At 37.8% G+C, this 14272-nt stretch overlaps 1 protein-coding gene across 4 annotated transcripts in view; it reads left to right on the forward strand.

The window, feature by feature from the left end:
* Positions 1-14272, forward strand: part of Cntn1 (contactin 1) — a 303448-nt gene that overhangs the window by 189132 nt on the left and 100044 nt on the right. For all 4 annotated transcript variants that reach the window (XM_031353267.1, XM_031353290.1, XM_031353272.1 and 1 more), the window contains 6 exons: positions 4200-4406; positions 7184-7283; positions 7417-7598; positions 11040-11164; positions 11746-11863; positions 13431-13581. In XM_031353267.1, coding sequence (XP_031209127.1) covers positions 4200-4406; positions 7184-7283; positions 7417-7598; positions 11040-11164; positions 11746-11863; positions 13431-13581 — 883 coding nt within the window. The remainder of the gene's footprint in view (positions 1-4199; positions 4407-7183; positions 7284-7416; positions 7599-11039; positions 11165-11745; positions 11864-13430; positions 13582-14272) is intronic.

The raw sequence follows: 14272 nt of genomic DNA on the forward strand, positions 1-14272 counted from the left end.
CATTTACTACATACACCTAAGCAGTGACCATGGGGAACATGCCATTTACTACACCTAAGCAGTGACCAGAAGTTGAGGAGATGAGACTGGTAATATAAATTGTGTTCTAGCAAGCCTATTTTTTTACAACATATGAAAACATAAAAAGTTTTTAGATCATTGCTCTTGGGGATGCTCATGTTTTTTCAGTGTATCTCTAGAAGAAAACTATGTACATTATTTTTACATAGTGTGCTTAAATGATGCAGCTCAAAGTAATATAACCAATTGGTAAACACATTAGAGTTGTTCATAGTAAACTTATGCTTTATATGTATGGCCCAGATTCCCCTGGGGCAAGGAAGAGACTTCTGCATCTATCAATAGACAACATTCCTTAAACAGGTGCTGACATTTAACTCTTGCATGGCAATTTATTATTTAATTCAGTCTGTGGTGCCAGGAGAAAATCACATTATGTTATATTTAAAGATAGTTTCTTTTATCATCTGCATATGGCCAGGACCATAAAAACAACATTGCAAAGTTGAGAGAAATGGGTTGGAGAATGGCTTCTAATCTTCAAAAAGGCCCAGTCCTGAAGTTAATGAGGCCAGTGTTACAGTTACTAAGCTAGGTCACTGCACTCCTGAGTAGGCTAAAGCTTGTCAAATAATTTTAGAGTAATTATTTCATAGGACTCACCAAACCAAAGACTATGTCTTTTATTTAATGGAACATGAAAGATATTCACTTTGTACAAATCATATTAATCAGAGGATGTGCATACAGTGACTTGGAAAGACTATTTTTATAGTCCAAGACTTGTGTTTATACGTTATGATGACTTAGATCTCTTAAATGTTCAATAATAAACAATTTGTTGTTCTTTACCCATCTCTTATGGAAATAGTGCAATAAAAGCAATACTTGGAATGAAATTTTAATTTTGCATGCAGACATAACCACGTTGTTCTGAATGTGCTTTATGAATCTGTCTTTAAAACATTCTATCATTTAAAAATTCCCCTTTATAGAAGGAAATACACACACTCTCTTGAACTTTTCTCCTTTTTAGTAACTACTTGTTAAGAAAATAATTGAAATAAATTGATTGTCATTTCAATTGAGAGTAGAAAAATACTTCCAAATAAGTAAAAGTGGATGTCTTTCTCATCCTGCCACAAACATGAACCTACTATAAACAGGCTTCTGAAGATGATACTGTTTGCCCAATCCCAAGATGGCATCATCTCAGAAATTTCAGTAACTTGTTAAAGATTTTATGCAAATTTGCCTATAACCGTAAGTCAGAATAAAATATCCAAATAATTCTGTCAAAGGCAACCTTTAGCAGCACATTAAAATAGTTCCATCATGAATAGATAGAAATATCTAGAAAGTTGTTAAGAATCCCCTGAGTAAGCATCTCATGTTTCCCTTCCCTTTTGAATAGAATCATCCGAATGCTCCACATGATCTGTTGTGTGAGAAATACGACAACAAGCCATCACAGCCATCTTGACTGACATTTTTGACCTTGCAGAACGCTAGTGAAAAGTTGACAGCTCAGCTAACTGCCATGCTGGAGTTTCCTTTGTAATTCTGTAGAGCTTCTTAGAGTGTGTGCTTTGCTTCATGTGCCTAGTCAGTAGTCTGTACTCCTCTCAGTGTCCCATGCCAACTGGTGAATCGTTCAGATACTTCATCCTTAAAGACAATTGGATGGTACAAGAAGCTTATTGTTCACCAGAAGTAAAATTAAACTTAGGTTGACTTAGAAAGAGTTTCAATTATATTCATTATGGGGATCTACAAATATATATTGGCTGTAGTTTTTTTCTTGACTGTTAACCAACTGCTAAAGAGATGCCCGTTGAAGCAAAAATAGAAAATTCTAAGTCAATCAGCTAATTAGATAGAAATTCTTCCCCCCTTTCCTAATATATTCATTTAATTTTTGTTGTTTTTTTAAAATTTTATTACATAGCATATATTTTGATAATGTTCTTTCTACTTGAAACTCTACCCAGATTCTCCCCACCCCACTACCCATTGAACTTCATGATCTCTCGCTCTATTTCTCCCTCTCTCTTTATCTCATAACAAAAAACTAAAGTCAAAAACCTCTCAAAAAGAGCAGACACACAGAATGACACACACACACACACACACACACACACACACACAGAGGGGGGCGGAGAGGGAGAGCGTGGAGTTCATTTTGAGTTTATCCATTACTCCTGGGTATGGGGCCTACCCTGAAATGTGGTTCATGTACCAAGTGACAATAACCCATGATTTGGATAAACTGATTTTGCATTCCCAGCATGTATCAATGACAAATACCTTCTTGATTAGGGTTCCAACTTTGTGTCCACTTCCCCTTGTCACTTTGTGTATTTTTTTCTGGTTTGAACATACTTTGGTCTTATGTGTGCAATCACACAACAATCTCTGTGAGTTCATGAGTGTATCAATCCTGCCTTGTCTGGAAGATGTCTCCTTGGAGACATCCACCACCTCTGGAGTTTACCATCTTTCTACCTCTTTTTCCCCATAGATTCTTGAGCCTTCAGGGGAAGAGGTTGACAAACCTTCCCCCTTGGGACTGAGTGTTCCAAAGTTTCTCACTGTCTGCACAAGTGTCCATTGTGGGACTTGTTATCAGATATCATCTACTGTAAGAAGAAACTTCTCTGATGGGGCTTGAGTGAGGGAATGATCTATGTGTGTAGCAGAAAATCTTTAGGGAAAAACTCATTGTTGTCCCTTTAGCAGGATATTAGTGGTCTATTGTCTTAGATATGGTTTCTGTTGCAAAATGACAAAAGCAAGTTGGGGACAAAATGATTTATTTGGCTTACACTTCCACATTGCTGTTCAGCACTGAAGAAAGTCAGGACAGGAACTTAAACAGAGCAGGAACCTGGAGGCAGAAGCTGATGCAGATGCCATGGAGGAGAGCTACTTACCACCTTCCTCCCCATGGTTTGCTCAGCTTGCTTCCTTATGGGATCCAGGATCCCATGTTCAGGAATAACAACACTCACAATGTGATGGGCCCTCCCCTATCAACTACTAACTCCTAGCATTTCTTTTAATAACCTGTATTATTTTTGCAGTGGGATCTAGGCATCTGGAGTCTCTATAGAGATAGATGACGGATAAACACAGAGAGATAGATGACTGATAGATGCAGATAGTATGTTTGAAGTAGTTCTTGAAGTAGATATCTGTTCCTGTCTTTCTTGGTTGGATGTTCCGTTCTTTGCTGGCTGTTGCACAATTTGGCTGCAGGGTCTCTGATTCCCAGCCAAGAAAAGTGGCCGTGCAAACCCTGGGCGAGAATGGTTCTGCGGTTCCTTGGGGAGTCACGAAGGATGCAGATGGGATAGAAGGAATGTCTGAACGTGGAAGTGGGAGAATGCTGAGTCCCATCCAAAGGCCTAGTCTTATGGGGATATTGGTGGGCTGGGACAAGGGACTGAAGCAGTTAGGTGGCAGTGGGTTTAAGAGTAAAAGTAGAGAGGCTTAAATGGAAGGTGTGAAGGAGAATAAAGGTCACTTACCTGAGTCCAATTAAGTATGGAAACTGTGGGTCCCTGGTAAATAGCTATCTTCAGTGTCTACAGGCACACACAAATAAACTAAGTTATTTTTAAATCATATTTCATTTCTCCTAATATTTAAGAAAACCAGAAACATGCTTTTCTTCCATTTGTGTGTGTGTGTGTGTGTGTGTGTGTGTGTGTGTGTGTGTGTTTTAAAATAGGAGCACTGAAAAGAAAGGAGACCCAACGTATAAACTGAGTTACCTTGAGCTTGACTATGTAGTAGAGTAGGATAGATTATGAGTTGTGTTAACTATCAGACCCGATTCAGATCCTCAGGTCTATTTAACAATCATGAACACTCTGTGAAAGTTACTTCCCACAAATTTTAGTTAATCCACCAATGAAATGGAAGGAAGGATGTTGAGACTCTATAAAGTAATAGAGATAGATGACTGATAGATGCAGAAAGATAGATTTAATTGTTCACTATGACAGTCATATTCTTGAAAAATACGGCAGCTGTGAGGAAATGTGTTCTGTCTCAACTTCCAATATTCACCCACACATAACCTCCGTCAGACTGTACAGTGGATTGGAAAGAGGAAACAGCACCTTCGCTTACAGAGAAGAGCTTAATATTTAGCAGGCAATGTTTTCTTCTAGATGATCTCAGCTACCGCTGGCTTCTGAATGAATTTCCTGTGTTTATCACAATGGATAAACGAAGATTCGTGTCTCAGACCAATGGCAATCTCTACATCGCAAATGTCGAGTCTTCTGACAGAGGCAACTACTCCTGCTTTGTGTCCAGTCCCTCTATTACAAAAAGTGTGTTCAGCAAGTTTATACCGCTCATTCCAATACCTGAGCGTAAGTGTTTTATTTATTATACTGATGTTTTGCAACATTAACTGTTTATAGTGCGTTGATAATACGGATTGGGTGTCTTCCTGGGCCAGACAGCACATAGTATGTGCTGGATAGAAGTCTTAGTCGTCAGCTTTTGAAGCTGGGTTTCATATTTAATAACATTACCCTAAAATGGTTGAGTTCATACCAATTGCTGCTAGCTTAAGAAGTATATGGAGGGTCAGCTCATTAGTTCAGGGCCCCTAAAGAATTACAATGGAAATATCTGGAATCTGCTTTTTGTTTCATGACCAACTGTACTTGATAGTAAATTTGAATGAGTTTAAATGTTTAGAGCAAAACAAAACCAAAAAAAAAAAAAATGATCACATCATTAGAAAAAAAATGACTTTAAAGAACTATTCATGTGGTACAAATAAACGTAAGTAATTGCCACTTCTACTTTAACTAATGAGTATATATTACTTGACCTGTGTGTGGGATCCTACCCCCACCTCCATTTTTATTTCATTTAATTTCTCCCATAACATTGTAACAAGAACAGTGCTTGAGGTGCACTCTATCCTGTCACAGGACACCCGCTTCTCCCATCCCAGCTTAACCCCGGTTCTTCTGCTACATTAGCGGTGGTGAATCTGCACTTCAGGAATGACCCGCTTCCTTCTTCTCTTCTCATGAATGTGGGAAGTGACATGTTGCCACTGGGAATCCCCTTACACTTCTCCTTGTAAGAAAATAGCCACATAATCCACTCATCCCAACCCCCTCCTTCCTAGCCTCACTATTCCACAGGTCACAGTGCCCTCCCTAAAGGGTTATTGATTACCTTTGCTTCTCTGCCTCACTAACGTACTTTCCCCTGTGTCTTCCACACATCCTACTACTTCCTGTCTCCATGATGGTCAGGTTTGCATGCAGCAAATCCTCCAGGTGCTCGAGCCCACATCCCATTTGAATCAGGGCCTCTCTCTATCACTCATTCCCTTCTTTTTCTATCTTTAAAATCCCATCCCCTCACTTCACATGTCCTTTCCTATTCTGTGAAGACTGTTTGGAATAATTATAGGAAACTCATATTTGTTCAATCAATGGCGGGTTTTAGTCCCATTCTTTTTGGTGTTTGACACTTCTCACCTGCCTCTCGAAGGCTCTCCTTTCTTTCTTCAAGGCTCACCTTCCTCCCCTGGCAAGTCGCACACAGCACTAAGTACCAGATGTTCCTCTTCTTCCTATTTCTCTCCAGTTGTTTCTAGATATTCCCACTAAAATACACATATTATTGTTAATGGTCATGTGAATGGATTTAAATTCACATATCTCATTTTCTCTTGTGTTCAGCCTTTAGTTTCCCCTAAATCCTGGAATTCTCCCACAGAACTCTCAAGGATGTTAACGAAAAGTGTTCAGGACACTCCCATTGCCTTCCCACAAGCTTCTGTGCTTCCTACTACTCTTCAGCCCACGTGGCTGTAAGTGCATGTGCTTTCTAACAAGTAACATTTGCATTGATCCTGTCTCCCCTTCCTCTGATGTTTAGAATGGCTAGCCCTGTGGCTTTTAATTATATCAGTATGTAAGCCACTGGGGAGTTCTGAGAAAAACATGAAATGCAGATTCTGATTCCAGAAGTCCTTAAAACTGCCATCAAGGTTTCACCTTATGCCAAAGGTAAGATCTTTATTCTTACCAAACCCCACCCACTGGTATTTATTTACTCCTTGACAAAAGATCTCAGAACTTCTAACACTATGTTCTTGAGCCCTCTGTATCATACTTTCCAATGATCTTTAGGTCAAAGATTTTAACGTCATTATATTGTCATTTTACTCCATACATGCTTTCTCTGATTCTCTGCACTGTCTTAGAGATTTATCCTGAGATGGTTCAGTTCAGCTTTGATCTTTTCCTAACATTTCCGTATCCCCTGATTTTAACGTCAGTATATTGTCATTTTACTCCATACATGCTTTCTCCGATTCTCTGCACTGTCTTAGAGATTTACCCTGAGATGGTTCAGTTCAGTTTTGATCTTTGCCTAACATTTCTGTATCCCCTCTGGAATGCTGAATTCTTTGTCTGGTGAGGACACTTAGGCTGATTGTTTTGTTTTGCCTTTGATATTGTCATGGGATATTTATTACTTTTTTAGCAGTACATACTCATGTCTTGGCGGTTAATAATGCATAAAGACATTTGCATGTTGTTATCAGCACATGCTTCATAACTGATGTGCTGAACAACAGAGACAAGTCATATCGGTATCATAGCATTAGCACTGCCATAGGAAATGGCTTCTCTCTGCCAACCCTCGTGCTCCATTTCCTTAGTTTCTGAGAATAAATCTTTGTTCTGTCCTCTGTTCACTTAATCCACTTCTTCCTCTCACTTTCTTCCCCTTCATTGTTCATATTTTTGTCTCCTTCTTCTTCTTCTACCTCCTTGAGTGCCTTATAGCACTGGTCAAAGTATTTTACACGTCTTTGAAGCTCCTTCATGACACCTTAAAATTCTGTAGCCAATTTAGTTTGATTAGCTAGTAAGTAGCAAAGTTAGTCTGATTAGGTGTCAGAATGTTCAATGAAGTTCATACTTTCACACATTGTGCATAGACAAGGAAATCTATATATTGGGATGAAAACATACCTATGTATAAAAAAAAAAAAACTTCCATATTGATGCAGTACTAACCTATGAAGTTTCCATGAAGTGAACAAGAGGAAAAATATTGTGAATAATAGATTATTGGTGTTTGTGTCTTCTTCTCTTTTTAATATTAGGAACAACAAAGCCATATCCTGCTGATATTGTCGTGCAGTTCAAGGACATTTATACCATGATGGGCCAAAATGTGACTTTAGAGTGTTTTGCTCTTGGAAAGTAAGTATGCTTGTGCTTTTCATTGTTGTGCCTAGAAACACAACAGGGTTTGTGCCTTCTAGGGAATTAAACCACCTAAGCGCTTCTTCTTTCGTCAGTGTGGATCTTGAGCTTTTATATCTTCTGTCTCAAGCCCTGTTCCTGACATTCGATGGCGGAAGGTGCTAGAACCAATGCCTAGCACTGCTGAGATAAGCACCTCAGGGGCAGTCCTCAAGATCTTCAACATCCAGCTAGAAGACGAAGGCCTGTATGAGTGTGAGGCTGAGAACATCAGGGGAAGGGACAAGCACCAGGCAAGAATTTATGTTCAAGGTAGATATTTTACTTCTTTATGAACACCACCAATGTCTTATTCAAAGGCTTTACCACTTGAAAGACTATCATAGAATGATTAATAGTTTTAAAAGATGTGATGTATATTCTATTATTCAGCTAGGTGAGATATTTACCTTATTTCTAATTAAGTTACAACTCTGAGTTATTGTCAGTATGAACTTATACTTTTGATATTATAATTATAGAAATAAACAGTTGTTGATAATTTTCAAAAAATAAGATGCTCATTTAATCTTCTATCCTATTCTCTATTTTTCAGTATCATTATTTATAGAAGAACATGTACATTATGGCTTAAAGTTTGAGTTAATGGTTTGCAATGCTTATCATGCCTCAGAATTCCCTGAGGGGCTTGATAAAGTACTGGGTTGGGCCTCCCTTAGAATCTCTGACTGAGAAGGCTGCTGTGAGCTCCCCAATGTATATTTCTAAAAGAACCCCCAGGTGCTCATGTTATTAGAGCTAGAGAAGTCATGGTATAAGGAATCAGCTCTGTTTACTTTGACAAAACTATCTCAATGCAAGTCTTTGACCCTCACCCATCAGAGCAAACTTACCTGGGAAGACAGAAATTCTCTCCAGGCAACTCTTGGAATTTCAATTATTTTCTTAAGATATATTAAACTTTGGTTATGTGCATCAGTATCTTACCTGCATGTATGTATGTGTATTACATATGTGCCTGATGCCTACCTCTGTAGGCTGGAGGAGGGCATTAGATTCCCCAGAACAGTAGATACCGATGCTTGTGAGTGTCATGTGCATTCTAAGAATTTAATACAGTCTTCTACAAGAACAAATGCTCTTAATCATGGCGTCATCTCTCCAGGCCCAGACTCTTGAAACTCCTTTAGACTGGGGTTACCATTACAACTTTCCATAATATGAAATAAACAACTAGATTCAATGAGATCATTCCAATTTTTCATTTGTTTTCTTGTTTTTTTGTTTTGTTTTGTTTTTTAGACACAGTCTCTCTATATAGCCCTGGCTGTCCTGCAACTCATTGTGCTGACCAGGCTGGCCTCAAACTCATAGCAATCCCCTTGCATCTTGCTCCTGTGTTTTGCGTTGTTTTTAACTCTGGCTCATGCTCTGCTTCTCTTCTCCTGTTCTCTCCCCAAAATAAGTCTTGATAGAGTCATTTGAACTCTAAAAAATTGGTATTCATATCCAATTGTTTTCTCCCTTCATTTGCTCCAATCTGTTTCTATCGACAGCTCTCTGCTGAAACCATTTTTCTGTAATCACTCAGAATGTCCGTTCCTAAAGCTGATCGGTTCTCAGCTGTATCTAATCAGATTGGACTCCATTAGCAGTCACACTTGATCCTCTCCTCTGCATTTCACCCTCTGGGCTTAGCACCCGGATTCCACACTCCACGCCTATGCCAAACACTCATTTCCCTTTCAGTGTCCTCCTAACTCATACCATTCTGCCACTGGGTGATCAGTGTCAGTAAGTGAATGTCTCTGTATCCCTGTATGATTTCAACACTGGAAAATAATTTAAAAAATCTACACCTTTGGAGGTTAATGTAAATATTTCCCCTGAACTTGAATATCTAATGCATCAATATCATTAACATGACACATATCAAGTGTATACGGAATGGCTTCTAATAGACAGACAAAGTCCATGGGCTTTGTGAAAGTCTTGAGTAGTATTACCAATTTTGTGCTGGATCTAATGATTATAGATAAGGTTATTTCAATGCATTTAAAACAACTTCACTCCAGGTTCTCAGTAAAATAAAAATTTGAACTGTCAAATACCTAAGGCCTTAAAGAATCAAAGTGATGGAGTTATTTTAAACGACCTATCCTTTATTTCTTCTTTACTAGTAAGACATCTTCAGCTCTATCTATAGCTCTAAGGAAACTATCTTCAAAACTGTATAATGAAACTACATACATAATTCACCAAAGTGATTAAATTATTTATTCTTGACATTGTATTATGTATTGTTGCATCCATGTGTCACCCTGGGTGGCCAAGGCAGCAGAGTTGCCAGTAAAGTATTGAAGAGATTCTGTACAAACTAAAACTTGTATTCAGCTAACATATGTGCCAGCATTCAGTTTCTAAAAGTTCTCCCCATGAGTTGCAAACAGATGATTAGTGAAAAAAATGAAGCTAAATTAGATTTTGTACTGCAAAGTATACATAAAGAGGCATGCACTTATCCATGTATTGGTTTAATATTGATAGTCTGGATCTCTCACAAAGTATTTTCTGATTCCTCATATGTATATATGATTATATATACATATATACATATATATAATATTTCTAATAACATACACGTGGAACTTTCCACAGAAACTAAATAAAATGCAAAGTCTCATTTTCAATAAAAAGGAAATAAAATGGAGCTCTCCATGAAGGGTTCTCTCTCCGTGTTGCCTTCGTTACTTTACACTACTCACTTACCTTTGTTTGGACTGCTTAGGTAACTGAAATATTTAACCATACTGATTTTTTCATGTGGAAACATTCTTTTTCCTTTGAGGCAATTTCTATCATTTTCTCATTTTCTACAACTGCCAAATAGATAAAAATAAAACTGGAGTGAAGTCCCTTTCACCCAATCAGGAATTTCCCCAGTGACTGCTGCTAAAGGACCTGCTGTGTGGTCCTTTTAAGACCAGAACTGTGTTCTGTTCATTTTTATACCTAGAGGGTAAGATGCTACATCATACAATACACAAAAGCTGCATTAAGCAGATAGTGTGTAATATGGGGAATGGATATATATATATATATATATATATATATATATATATATGTGTGTGTGTGTGTGTGTGTGTGTGTGTGTGTCATAATTTAATATATAATTTATATATATTAAAGTTATGGCTCAGATTGCTATATATAATAGCAAATTGAGGAATAGCTTTTTAAAAACGTCAATGGTCATTTTAGCATTTCTAAGGGATTCAAGTTATAAACAAATATCAGTTGATTTAGTATTTTTCTTGAATTGGCCTTTAAATTTGTAAATAAAAATAATTGACAGCAGTGGAAAGATGCTTCAAAAGTTAAAAGCACTTGCTGCTCTTTCACAAGACTGGAATTCAGTTTGCAGCCCCATGTCAGATGGCTCCAGCTCCCTATAGCTCCAGCTCCAGGGAGCCCAATACCCTGTGGGACCACCTGCATTCACATCTTGTACATAAACTCATGAAGGCAAACATGTACACATAAATTAAATTAAATACATCTAGAAGCACAGTTTCTAGCTAAATTACAGTTATCTTATTTTATAACAGTATGTGACTTTAATAGGATATAGGCCTGTGCAAGCAGACACAAAATATTGGGTGTGTTCTCCAGAATAAAGCTATCAAAATGCATATTTTATTCTCATGAGATTCTGATGGGTATTGAAACACTTATATTGTTCCTCCTTTACAGCGTTTCCTGAATGGGTAGAGCATATCAATGACACTGAGGTGGACATAGGCAGTGACCTCTACTGGCCTTGTGTGGCCACAGGGAAGCCCATTCCTACCATCAGGTGGCTGAAAAATGGATACGCGGTAAGTATGTTGAAGTGCCTCACTGTTCCCGAGTGTGTGCTCAGTCACAGGATGGCCAGTAGAGTAAAGGCACTTGGGCCCTGAAATAGAAGAAAAACTTCCTTGAGAAACAAAAGTGTCTTCTTTCACTTTCAACAGCGTTCTGTAATCTTTTCTTTACCTCTCTCTCTTTTTCCTAATTTTTCCTTTGTTCCACTGCCCCCCTTCCTATTTAACCATCTCCACTGATATTATCCCCACTGTTCCCCTGAACCCCACAGAAACAGAGGTAAGAAAGACGTGCTAAGTCCTATCCCAGCCTTGGTACAAGTGACAACAGTGGGTCCCTTCTCTACCTTCCCACTCTAATCTCCCAGCTGGTCCAAAGGGGAAAAGGTGGACTCTCAGCTCTGTAGGATGAATAGAACAAGAGCCACTGGGCATGGTAAGTGGTCTTTTCCATGCCACAAACACCCCAGTTTGTACATTGTAGGAGAGTATGAGGGTATATGACCACAAGTTAAGCATGGATGAAAAGCTGAATGAAGACTTTACATACAATCCATGTTCCTCAAATCCATGTACTTTATTTTACCCTTCAGTATCACAAAGGGGAACTGAGACTGTATGATGTGACTTTTGAAAATGCCGGGATGTACCAGTGCATAGCAGAAAATGCATATGGGTCCATTTATGCAAATGCCGAGCTCAAGATCCTAGGTCAGTATCCCTTCTGATTTCTGATCAATGCTTTTTTTGTTTTGTTTTGTTTTGTTTTTTTGTTTTTTCGAAACAGGGTTTTTCTGGATCACCCTGGCTGTCCTGGAACTCACTCTGTAGCCCAGGCTGGCCTCGAACTCAGAAATACGCCTGCCTCTGCCTCCCAAGTGCTGGGATTAAAGTCATGTGCCACCACCGCCTGGCTCTGATCAATGTTTATCAAACAAACAACATATAGTAAGGTGAGAGGATAGCCGTAGCTTGCCTTCAGTCTCACTATTCTTTGATTAGATGCACAGCACAGTTTGGTTAGTTATTTATATTGCCAGTTGTCAAAATTCAGGCTAAAGGAACAATAAAATAGGCTAGTGATGCTCAGCCTTCCTAATGCTGTAAGACTTTAATATAGTTCTTCATGTTCTGGTGATCCTCAACCATAAAATTAGTTTTGTTATGAATTCATATCTGTAATTTTGATACTGTTATGAATTGTAATGTAAAAATCTGACATGCAGCACCTGTGTCAATTGAGAACCTTTGAATAGACCAAATATTTGCTGTAAAAAGTGACTTCCTTCGAGGAAGGAGAAGCAGAGGAAGCAGCTCTTGGGGCTTCTTGCAAGTGCATAATCCCACCCATCATCAGTCTACTGAGCAGACGTTAGAGTTAGACCCTCGGATGATTTTGATAGGCAGTTAAAGTTTAAGAATCACTAGACTAAGTGATGAAGATTCAAGTCCAAATGAGCTTGAAGAAGCAACACCCCCAAGGAGGGGCAGGATGCAGATGACAGGAATACATTGTGTTTATTAATAGCCAAGGTGACTAATAGATGGGAGAACTTAGAAGACAAAAGGTGTGCCACCACTTAGGTTACCAGCTATGAGATTATGTGCCATGACTTCATAACTAATATTCTCTGGTATGTGTGACTTGAAGATGAGCTTCATCTATGCCATGTGCTCCTTAACCAACTGTTTGAATCCAATATTCTTTCAGCTGTCTATAAGTAGGTCATGAAGCCCTGGATTGGTTTATCACAGAGTATATGCACTCAGTTGGTGTTTAGTGAATAGAAAGTTAAGTGGAATTCCATTATTAATTGAAAAAAGTTGTCTGATTCAAATGTTAATCCTACCTGTTAACTACCCGTGCCTCCATAACAGAATTATAACAGTTTAATAGATTTCAGTTCTTCCATTACTATGCCTTGAGGCATGCTGAGAGGGATGGCTGTGAGCATGTCTAAGAATTTACAAATAGCATGTATAGCATGTAGAGTTCTAGCCATTCTTTTCACTAATTCCCTCATAGAATTAAAGACGAACAGTTGGATTCATGATGCCTTTTAGGTAGATAGATGCATAACCTGATTAAAACTAAATTTTGATTAATAAAGTTATCAGTAATTCTCTATTTGAACTGAGCCTATGTTACTAAATTTATTCAATAAAAATTTAACATATGAAGTGCCCCATAAAGTACAACTCCAATATTTCTATTGAATATTAATCAATGAAGCATGCTGTAATCATGTTAAATAATAAACATTTGTTTACCTTATAGCCTTAGCTCCAACTTTTGAAATGAATCCTATGAAGAAAAAGATCTTGGCTGCGAAAGGAGGAAGGGTTATCATTGAATGTAAACCCAAGGCTGCACCAAAACCCAAGTTTTCATGGAGCAAGGGTACAGAGTGGCTTGTCAACAGCAGCAGGTCAGGTCAGATGGGGATGTCACTGACATTTACCAGCTTCTGAGATCTTACAATGTCACTGTGCTTACTGTCCTTAAAACCCAACCCAAGTCAGCCAAGTGCTTTCTCATCTACTCTCCAAATTTAATTCCTGTTTCATATTTTAATTCATTAACATTCACTGTAAATTGTTACTGTGTAAGAGAATGTTAACATGCAACAATTTTTGAATGTTGTAATGTGTTTTCAATGTATATATGTATGCATAATTAAATATTTGTAAAAGATACATACAAATATGAATTGTCAAAAACAGTCTAGACAATGGTTAAATATAACATTTTGTATTTCATTAATATTTTATTAATGTTGATAGCAACCACATTATTAAAATTATTTTATCAATTAATAGTAATTATATTAATTTTAAAGTAATGAATGTGTAGTTTTAATAATAATATATTGAATATTTAATGAGTAGTAACTATAACATTATTTGGGTAAATATAAGTATATAAAGTAGTTCAGCAAAGCAGGGACTTCTGTGCCTGCTTCCTGCCTGTTTCATTTTCATACCACATGACAAAGTATATAATGGAGTAAATATAGGAATTACACAAGACAGAAGCTTAGTCATTTTTCCATAATAGAGAGTTGTGTTGTACTAGGGTTATATATACTCCAGTTTGTAAGATGACAGGACAGAAGGTAT

The sequence above is a fragment of the Mastomys coucha genome, unplaced genomic scaffold (genome assembly GCF_008632895.1).
Source record: "Mastomys coucha isolate ucsf_1 unplaced genomic scaffold, UCSF_Mcou_1 pScaffold11, whole genome shotgun sequence".
In the NCBI taxonomy this organism is placed as follows: domain Eukaryota; kingdom Metazoa; phylum Chordata; class Mammalia; order Rodentia; family Muridae; genus Mastomys; species Mastomys coucha.